This window comes from Daktulosphaira vitifoliae, unplaced genomic scaffold (assembly GCF_025091365.1).
Source record: "Daktulosphaira vitifoliae isolate Bord-2020 unplaced genomic scaffold, ASM2509136v1 Scaffold_1, whole genome shotgun sequence".
NCBI lineage: Eukaryota > Metazoa > Arthropoda > Insecta > Hemiptera > Phylloxeridae > Daktulosphaira > Daktulosphaira vitifoliae.
In genome coordinates, this window is record NW_026099572.1 from 16205892 (window position 1) to 16217200 (window position 11309).

At 26.1% G+C, this 11309-nt stretch overlaps 1 protein-coding gene across 2 annotated transcripts; it reads right to left on the reverse strand.

Annotated features, from left to right (window-relative positions):
- Positions 1 to 1344: 1344 nt before the first annotated feature.
- Positions 1345 to 7274, reverse strand: LOC126902176 (nicastrin). 2 transcript variants are annotated; one of them, XM_050679205.1, is made up of 13 exons: positions 7056 to 7274; positions 6744 to 6848; positions 6563 to 6686; positions 4890 to 5160; positions 4677 to 4821; positions 4387 to 4617; positions 4110 to 4309; positions 3823 to 4004; positions 3578 to 3737; positions 3285 to 3512; positions 2184 to 2280; positions 1922 to 2117; positions 1345 to 1552 (listed from the first exon to the last, which is right to left on the reverse strand). In XM_050679205.1, exons 1-13 carry the CDS (start codon positions 7108 to 7110, stop codon positions 1528 to 1530), a joined length of 2019 nt encoding a protein of 672 aa, XP_050535162.1. In that variant the 5' UTR covers positions 7111 to 7274; the 3' UTR covers positions 1345 to 1527. The 2 variants fall into 2 exon arrangements, with proteins under 2 accessions (XP_050535162.1, XP_050535168.1); XM_050679211.1 differs by lacking the exons at positions 6563 to 6686; positions 7056 to 7274.
- Between the last annotated feature and the right edge of the window lie 4035 nt (positions 7275 to 11309).

The following is an 11309-nucleotide window of genomic DNA, read 5'->3' on the forward strand; positions in this document are numbered from 1 at the left end:
TGTGTATAAATATCATAGACACAATAATCTAGCTTTTATAGTATGAATATGTATACAAAATCGATTTTTTATACAAAGAAGTTCATAATGTATTTTTGCTTATCGCTTTATCAAAAATGACAATATTATTTAAAATTATGCAGGCATGAGTATATTAACATAAGACTTTCACAGTTCCCCTTTGGTTTATAGTTTTATTACAATAAGTTATGTAAAAGTGTACTAAATATCATAAAATATTAAATTATAAATATTGCTGAACATCTACTATTAGATTAATAAAATATATATACAACAAAAAACTTGCATAATGTTTAGATAACCATTTATAGTCATCCATCTAAGAGACAGTATAATTTTTATATAAATTAAAATCCAAATAATCGTCTAAAGTATTCCAACATTGTTATGAATTATTCAAAATGGTCTATACTGTAAAAATTTGCCAGATTTTATTTCTCCTAATAAATAACAAAGATTAATCAACGCGCAAATATTCTGCTAGAAAAATAAAAAGTACCATTAATGAAATAAAGTTTTCAAAAATTAAGAGATTTTTATATTTACTGTATTAACCGTTATGAAATATATTCGTAAATATGTCAGTTAATATTTGTAATTCATTCTATTTAGTTTTTAACCTTAATTTTAATATAATTTAAAGTAAAAAAAAAAAACAAGAAAAATTGCGTTCTCGTAAAACTTTTTAATGAAGATGACAAAAGTTAGGGCGCATGAATGGAAATTTTGTATACAATTCAGGAATGCTTCATCGTTTCATTCATTTTTAAAATAAAATACGGTACTATGTTTCCCTTAGCTTCGGATCACGTTAACCTTTTTATGAAAGTATGAAGATCTGAATCATAAATGTGCACAGTGGTCCAGTGGTAATAATTGTTAATACCTTAAGTAACAGGTAATTCCGTACTGTATCTCTCTGTCAAATCCAATATTAATTTATAGATTGTTTTTGATAGATTAATACAAAATGGTAAATAAAAATAAATTAACAAATTTACTTCATAATTATATTTGACTTTTTTTGGTTTACATTATAATTAATTTTGATAGTAATACTTTTATAACATTTTCATTCATATTTTGTTGTTAAAGCTGAAATTGCTTATTGTCTTATTGAAAGTTTAAAATAGTTTTTATTTCATAACTAGGGCGTAGAATTACTTATATCTATAAATTTTGTTGAAGTCACTTTGAAGGTTCCCAAGCTTTTTTACAATATTGTTGTAGGATTATATGCATAGTAGTATAGAAATATACTTTTTCGTTTTAAATAACCTTAACAACAACATATTACTAAGTCTTAAATTCAATTAACAATAATTTGTACTGGCTGATAAATAAATGAATTTATTATATTTAAAAAAAATTGATTGTTATTTTTAAAAATTACTTTTATATTTTACATTAGTAATAAGGTTAATAGCTAATTTATTTAGTAAATTTCAAATGTTGAATATAAATTAATCACAGTTAATTGTAGTAGTATTGGTTGTAATCATAGGATCAACAGCTGGTTACTGAACTGGATCTAAAAATAAAATAAATTAAAAGATAAATACAATAAATCTTACAAATTTATAATTAAATTAATTAACAACAAAAGATAATGTAAAAAATTGTTATAATTTGGTAAATAATCAGTTTTATCTAAAAATTAATTTTAAAAATGGATTATATTTTTTTTGCTCATTCTACTTTTGTAAAAAGTTTTAATCTGAGAAAAAAGACTTAATCTGCTTTTGCTAACATAATATATTTATTATTGTATAACTAATAAATAATTATCAATTTATAATTTCATTGAATTAAAAAAGCAAAAAAAAACAGCAGTTTGATTAGTTTAATGCAAATAAATTTAATTCAAATTATAATAAATAAATATTTGTGATAAACATACTCTTGGTAATAAAAATAAGAGTCTGATTGAGAATTTACTCGATGAATAATTATAAAAGATATCAAAAATATGGAAATCCCCAAAACTAATATTACAATCTGCATTTGGAATGATTGTTTTAAAAACATGCGGATTTGTACTTCATGCCATACTGACTCTGTCCATGTTGAAAATTCATGTGATGATAAATCATAATCTACAATATAAAAATTAACAAGTAAAATATATGCAAATTATAGAAAAATATATATATCATTATTACCTGAAATAATGAATGCTGGACTTACAGCTTCACTATAATTAGAAGTAGTTAAATAACAAGCGTTATATTTTCCTCTTAACCAAATTGATGAAAATCCCTATAAAAATTAAGTTTTAATTATGTTAAATAAAAAATTATATTAATAATTTTATAATTAATCATTAATTATAATTTTATATTTAATAAATCAATAAAAAATATGTATTTATCAATTTAAATTATTACTATTATTCCAAGTGTTTAAAAATAATAAGAAAGCAGCACAGTGAGTTCATGGCATATCTGTACTAATTGGAACTAGTATAGATGCTATTTGATACTGATTAAAATCACTTTGATGCAAATCTGTAGAAAGTTTTTAATTTCTAAAGGGAATTGTTTAATTTATTCAAAAGCAATTCAACTCTTATTATTTCCTTCTTTTATTATATCACAATTACAATTTTTATTATTTATAAGTTAATGCACAAATGAACATGTATTGTAGCAATTAAATTTAATATGAAATTGATATTAAATAATCTACTGTTGTAATTGTTATGGAGATATTATATAGTTTTATATCAAGTTCTTTTATTATTGTGGTTGTACCTCTATACCTCTATGGCAAATGTGTATCGAAATTGTAAGTATGAAAATATAACAACATAAAAAACAGTGATTTTTTAGATTAAATAACTTTTTTTGTTCATCTTTGGCAGTCATTTGCATATAGAAAAAAAGGTGTTGGAACAATTTTTTTATATAGTACATAACATAAACTTTAATTTAACATATGTTTGAAGTTCAGTGTGTTTCCATAACATAATCAAAAGTTAAGTTTAAATGGTTAAATTTTTATTTAAAAGTTGATATTTTGAATCCCTCATTTTTATATTATAAGTAAAAAAACGTTAAAAAATGTAGAAATTTATAGATTTTAGAAATTTTTTAAATAATTTTTTAGATGATTTCCTGCATTATGGGGAACAAGGAACACATTTTTTTATAATTAAAATAAAATATATGTAAATTGTTAAACCTTGAAAAATAAATTTGAATGTAAGTCTGATTTTTATTATTTTATTTAAATTTATAAGGTAAAAAAATTATTTTTCAAACCTGTTTAGATGTATAAGTATTGCAGTCTTCTTCATTAAAAACATTATCGATTTTTAAACTCCCAAAAGAAGAAAGTAATAATCTAGTTAAACTAGTTATAGGATTAGTAAATAAGTCTACGCTAATATAATAATTTGGAGGAGTATCAGCCAAAGATATTGGAGAAGTTAATGATTGAAATTCTGTACAATTAATAGATTTTGTGTAGCAATATAGTAATTCTTTTATCTGAAAAAATAATAAAACTTCAAATAAATAATAAATAGAATTAAATAATATCAAGGAATACTAACATATTCTGAATGTACATGTGCATTACCATTATAAGTAGTATTTGTTACAAACTTATAGAGGTAAGTACCAAGTGATTCTGATATATTAGCTAAAGTATTTGAAATTTCTGCGTTAGAATAATTTATATTATCAGAATCATCCATAATACTATGATAAAATCTAAATAATAAAGTTAAATTTTTATATCTAAATTAATAATAATAAAAATAAGTAAAATATAATAATTATCATAAAAAAAGCTTACAAATTTTTATATTGATCTCTATAACCAGCTAATACCAAACCAGGAAATTGAGGATTAACTTTTAAAAATGAATGAATAGATGCAGGTGGTATAGCAGAATTACCTGATTTTAGAACCTTAAACCCTTTGCTACTCAGAACATTTTCAAAATCATCCATAAAGTTATAAATACTGTCACTAGCCTATAATGATTAAACTATTTAAATTGAATAAGCAATTAGTTAATTAAACATTTTTATAAATATTATAAAGAATTAAGTCTTAATTTTTTAAAATAAGGATTTTACATTGTATTTTGTTAAACGATGAAATACTATTTCTTTATCATAGTGTAATTGAGATAGTTCAATATAAAGATCAATATGATGCATCTGAAGTTTAATCAAATCATTTGGGAATTCATTTTTGGACATATCATATAAAACTCTACTTGACCCAATGTAATCATAAGCCTCTCCATTGAATAGTATAAACATAACATTTTTAGCTAAAAATAATAATATTGAAAATAAAACTTTAGTATAATGGAAGAAAAATATATAATAATGTTTATTATGTATTTACAATAATTTTTGGAAATATTATAAGGAAGAATTTCAGAAATAAATTTTGCTGTAGCTAATAGTGTTACTATTGATGTAGCCGTAGATAATGCTCCAGGGGCTAAACCTTGAAACATTGAAGTGGCATCTAAACGAACTGCAATAACAGCCAAAGAATTATTTAAAACATTAGGTTCAAATTCTTTTAAAGTCCAATGTATATTCTTATCACCCAATGGATCACAAAATTTTACTAAAACAAGTAATTACAGTAAAAAAAAAATGACCAAAATTATTTTTAATACAATCTACTTGGTCTTATGTTTTGATATGATAAAAGAGTACGTCTCATACAAGTTTTTGAATCAACAGCAGCATACATATGTGATTTTAATTCTAAAGAACATAAGGATCCCCCACTTTGATCTTTTGAAGGTAGGTTATAGTTTTGAAAACACTAAAACATTTATATAATGGATTATTGTAGAAAGTATTAACTTAAATAATTTGGTTACAACTACTCACATTTTGAATTTCTTTTATAGTTTCTATGTCATTTATAACAAATATGGGAAAATCCCATCCTTCTAACAATATACCAGAGCCAAATGGATTCCAAGGAAGTGTTGAAGGGCAATGAGTACTAGACGATACACGATTAGGACAAATATCTTCTGGACTAAATCCCATCATTTGTAACTTATCATTAGCAATAACTTTGTCATATGTGCCATTTATTAACAAAAGTACACCATTGATCTTTTGATCACTCAATTCAATTTTTTTTAAAGTATCTCTGTACAATATATAAATATTATATATTAAGTATAATATTACACATATAAATTTAAAAAGTATGATTTTTTAAACAAAATTGTAGTGTTTTTTTGAAATCTTAAAATGTCTAAACTGTTTTTTTTCATTAAATATTAAAAAAAATCAATTGAGTCAAGTTTTCTATTTAATACTATCTCTCATCACAAATTCAATATTATGATCAAATTAAAAATTTTATCACTAAAAAATTTAAGTTAAAATGTTTAATTTTTTTAATGATTCATAATTGTAAAATAAAACTGTTTTATTATTAATACAAGAAATATTCATAATGTAAAAGTACGCAATTTTTCTATTTTTAAAAAATGTATAGGTATTTGTTGGTGATATTTTCATCAATTTTTCTAAATAATTATCTTTATGATCAAAGTAAATTTAAAGTTTTTGAACAAATTTTTTTATACCCTGTCTAAAAAAATTTCTGCTATCTCATTTTTACATTTTAAGGTATTATGTACAAGCTTAAGAAAGTGGTACAAAAAAAAAGTTAACTCTTTAAAAAAACCTAAGATTAAATTGAAATCTATATAATAAACTAAATAATAAAATTGAGATCTCAATAAAAGAAATATTGTATTGATCAAAAATACTGTCAGTTATTAAAAAATATTTTTTTTTTTATCACAAAAATGTGATATGTTTATGGCTCAGTAAAATATATGTACTGGTGAAGTTAAAGAAAGACTTAAGAGCTTAGCTCTCAGTTCTTCTAAAAAATATACATAGATACTCTCTTATTCAAAGAATATATAAAATTTTTATTTTTGCTGATTAAAATATAGTAAAATATATTTAATTAAAAAAAAAAAATATTGTTTTATAAAATGTTCAATATTTAAATTTTTTCACCAATGCATTCTCAAATAATATTAGAATATAATTCGAAGCATTCAGTTTTAGTCACTCTTATATTTAGTGGTATATGTCTATGAAACAACTAAACAATGATATTTTACTTTATAAAATCGTATTTAAATAATATATACTACTAAATACTGTTATTTTTTTCAAAATTTGTAAATGCTTTTACTTGTTTATACACCTAATTGTGTGAAATTTTTATAGCAAAAACAAATTTTTCAATTTTTAGTGGTATACTAATAAAATAAGATTATAATAATAATATAATATAATAATAATAAAATTCAATTAATGATACAAAAAAATGAAGATTAGTAGAAAAAAAAAAATCTACAACATTTTTGTACCAGTTATACCAATAAGAATAAGGTTACAATTAAGCAAACCTATTAAAAAATCTCTGGCAATCACCATATTTTTATTCATAATCAAATTTTCTCCTTTCAAAAAGAAAAACTTAGAAAAAAAAATGTGCTGATTTTAATGTAAATAATATTTACCTATTGAACATTTTTGGAGTTAATGCAATAATATAAGGAGAAAATACTCCATAATTAAGCAACCAATTTAAATCAGTTAAATTAGATATTAAATGTAATGTACCAACGTTTCCAAACCTAGAAGCTAATATATTTTAATTTTAGAAAAGTCATTTAAGTTAACATAAAAATGATGACTCACATGTACATCCAACTTTATTTGTACCATTTAATCTGAGAAAACAAGGGTTATCTGCCTTAATATCCATATACATTTTTTCTTTAACTGAAAGAAAACTTGAAAGACCTTAAGAAAATTTAAATTATTAATTATATTATATAGTTAGTTGTATTTTTTACCCCTAAAAATTATATTGAAATATATCGTTGAATTTTTATTTATTATATATATATATATATAAATAATACAATTACACAAACTAGGAAAAATGGGATATTATAAAATACTGAAATTCAATATTATAAATTAAAAAAAATAAATATAAAATCTTACATGGTGAAACATAATGTGAGGAGATTAATAAAATGAAGTACATATAATTATACATAATTAAGAAAAGATAAAACTGACACAAAATGGATTTATGTTAAGACTTTACATTTTAAATATTTGTGTCCAAATATTATGTATCATGCATAAGAAAATATTATTGAAGCTTATAAATAAAAACATATTTAAAAACGTAAGATAAACATCATGTAATTAAATTGATCTAATAAATTAAAACAATTTTTTTTTTACTGAATATCATGAAGTTAGCTCTCAAGAGTCAGCGCCTAACCAAAAACTGATAAGAAGTTAACCATAACAGTGTTCATTAGGTTGCCTGTTTTTAGGAATTCAAGGAGCAGAGGTATCAATAATTTTAATTTAATCATTACATTTATAAAACGTATATCGTATTATAATAAATTATACTATTACCCTCAGAGGAAGGTATGATATAACATTGTACCTATGGGTCTAGCGCACCTGGGGCCCTGAGCTTCACTGGTAGAAACCTCAAGCAGGGAATTAAGTGGTCCGATCTTTAACCGGCATAAGGAGTACTCTTAACAATTTTTAGAGAAGGACACTTCATTGCTCTTGAGGTGAGAAATCACCACTAAAGGCGGATGAACATAGGCGCTAACGGTATAGGATGCATAAAATAAGGGGATACTATTGCATTTAAAATCATCAAGGATATCCCAGGTATCCAAATTTACAAACAGATAACCGCCTCGAAAAAAAAATATTCCAGAGGTAAAGTTCCCCATTTAGTTTTTCGGGATTACTCAAGAAAATGAATCTATATAGGTAAAAGTAAAAACGAGAAAAGGAAACAACATTAAAATGATTGTAACGTAGAATGTCAGAACGCTACTATAGGCAGAAAAATTAGAAAACTTAAAATAGAACTAAAAAGATTGCGTACAGATATTCTTGGCATTTCAGAAATAAGATGACCTAACTCAGGTGATTTCTGGTTGAGGTAGCACTAAGTAATATATTCAGGATGAAGCAAGAAAGGAGGGGACTTTGTTTAGTACTATATAAAATATTTCAAAATGTTAAAGGATATGTACAATACAGTGATAGAATCATGCTAGCTAGGATAGATACTAAACCAATGACAATGTGATTATACAAGTGTATATGCCCACTACACAAGCGGAAAAAGTAGACGTAGAAAAAATTTATGAAGAGTTAAGCAATTTGATTAACACAGTAAAGAGAGTAAAAAATTTTATCATCCTCTAAGATGATGATAAAATCTCTTCGTCAGTGTCAGCGAGAGAATCATATATAGTTGTTAAATATGGATAAGGAATAAGAAATACATGAAGCGACACTTTTATGGAGATTTACACAATGTAGTAACTCAAAAATAAAGAATGGAATATATAAGTATAATTTTGGTCGGGTGTTGTTTGAGCTACTACTTTTATTGTATTAATAATATTATTATTTGGGGTATGAGTACGAGGGTCTGTAAGAATGATAAAAGATGATAGAAAAATAAATTTGTAACGTGACAAAAGTACCTATTTATTTTCTGTCTATATATATATGTGTGTCCTAAATTACTTTGGTTGAACCGAATGCCTGTTGCAATGGTTTTTATCATTCAAATAATCACGATAAAGTGTTGTTATGTTTTTGCACGCGCGAGATAGTCAGCTGTGTACTACTTCGGACCGGTTCATGGACGGCATTTGCACTACTCACTATCTACATTGTCGCCTTATGATATATTGTGATTCGAATTTTTCTTAATAATTTCCGGCACTGGATATTAAAATTTGTTGACTCCTATTCTAAAGGCAGCCGTATTGTCGTCATCGGACCGCCGGGTCAAACGACGGAAGTTTTGTCGTTATTAGCGTCGCATTTCTTGGACAACGAAACGGACTTGACAACGGCCACCTCCCCAAATGCGTCAGCAAAACCCTCCATATTGGAGAGATTGCGGGGCGCATCTAGGGGTTGTTCGGCAAGGATGGGACCTTCGGGTCCAACTATGGTAGCGATTAGTGAGGTAGTGGCAGCGGAGCTGGGGGAGGACGACTCCTTGCGTCCCAAACGTAAGGAGGTTTCCCCAACGATTAGCCCCCCTACCATCACATTAGAGGACACCCCACCCAGCGCGGCCGTGCCCATGCCGGCCACTCCTCAGCCGGTCTTGGCCAAGAAGCCCAAAATGGTGCCCCTGTCAGCAGTTGATTTGTTCAACGCCGACGGGACACCAAAAAGTGTGATTGGTCGGGCCGACGAAGTGTTGTCGGCGGGGCAGCTCTCCGAAATGCTGTAAGTGTATCTCCCACACAGGCGGGTGGTGAAAATGGCCACGGCTCTTATTGAAACCGTAAGGGCATTGGCTGATCTTCACCTCACTAGCTCGCCAGTGGGAGAGACCCCAGCATTAGCGACGGAAAACTGGGCGTGCCTCCAGAACACTGTGTCCCAGGCGGACTATTTGTGGGACACGTACGGCCCATTATCTAACACATTATCTAAAATAACACGAACTCAAATGTTCAGTTCATAAATTAACACGTGAAAATTTCGACAATGATGATTACGAACTTTACGTATCGATGTCGAGAGCGCGATTAGAACAGTCTCTTGAATATCTGGAGACTTCTAATTTAAAAAGGGTACCAGTAGATGTTTAAAGTATGATTGCCATATCTCCCAAACCCACATGATGTGGGATTACCCTGCCATAGGTTTTTAACGTAGAAGGCAATAAGGATATTTTGTAAACGATATTTCACGGGCTTTAATAAATACCTAAAAATTATAAACTATATGGAGTTGAGGAGTTAGAAGAGCACAAAAAATTGTCGGCAAAAACAAACAGTTTTTACCGTAATGCCTGACTAGGGTACTAAATTAAAGTTAGAGTTAAGAGGAAAAACACAGGATCATCCATTTTCAATTTTTGTTGATTTTGAAAACTTGATAGTAAAGTTCAACAAAGATATGAATGACTACACAAATTATACACATGATCATATTGCAATGAGCTGTGCATACATAGTAAAAGCAGCCAACAGTATACCCACAGAATTATTGCAACAGTTTAATATTCAAACGACGCCTAAAAATATAAACAGATAATAAAAGCAGTGAACCAGGGGATGTAGTCAATCGTTTCATGGATGACGTAACTGAAGTGACGTTGAAAATTGAAGAGTTGCTAAAGATGAACGTTGATATTTGTATGACACATCAAGAAACTGAAGATCATATAAAAAAAACCCAGCACAGTGGGGTGGCGGAACAGTGGGGTCGTGGCATAGTTGGGTCCAGCATAGATGATATCTGATAGTGATTAAAATCACTATCATAAAAAACGCTTTAAAGCAAATCTGTAGATAGTTTTAATTTAAAAAATTAATGGATTATTCCAAAAGCTACAGGATCTCCTATTTCATTATTTATATTCTAATTACAAGTTTTATGATTTAGAATTGTAATATATGAATAAATAAATATATATATATATAAATATACATAGTACTTAACTCAAAAAAAATTTAATGGTCCATACATTTCTTAAAAAGTTATACCATTGTAAAGTTAAGAATATAAAAATAATTTTTTTTACAATAATTGTATTTTTTTTATTAGCTTTGATGACTATTTTCACCATGAAAACAAAATAAAGTCCGAAATTTTTTTTTTCCATAATAAAGTATATTACATTAGCTTTAATTTAAAAAATATATATAAGTATCAGTATTTCCGGAACACTTTAAAAAGTTGTCATTTTGAATCCATTCCTGTCGTCAGATTTATAAAAATAAATAGATTATTATAAATATACGCAATCATACTCAGTAATTAATTAATTAATTAATTAATTAATTAAGGGACACCTAAGTTTACCTACTAATGTATCGTTTTTTCTAGGTATAAAATATATGTCTGAAATATATAAAATAACAATAATATTTCACTAATGTGTTTTAACTAATATGGTTATTTCTTTTAGTTGTAGGTTATTACACATGTTTAAGGAAGGAACATCTAGCCGTTGATTACCCCAACTGAAAAATTAATTATGACACAATTATTAACATTTTAAATTATCATATTATTATTTAATAAATTGTTTTATATATATATATATATAATTTTATATTCATATTTGTAATACTTTAAATTGCTCTATTAAAAAATAAAACTTATATAATTGAGAAACGCACAAAATTTTTAATAAGAAAAACTTATTTTCTATCATGTTTTTTGCATTAT

Bases quoted from the DNA above. Each gene is read 5' to 3' on its own strand.
- LOC126902176 (XM_050679205.1), bottom strand. From the start codon at position 7,110: ATGTATAATTATATGTACTTCATTTTATTAATCTCCTCACATTATGTT. The intron at 3,738-3,822 runs GTAAGCTTTTTT...TTTATTATTTAG, and splicing joins AGAGATCAATATAAAAATTT to ATTTTATCATAGTATTATGG. The intron at 3,513-3,577 runs GTTAGTATTCCT...TTATTTTTTCAG, and splicing joins CACATGTACATTCAGAATAT to ATAAAAGAATTACTATATTG.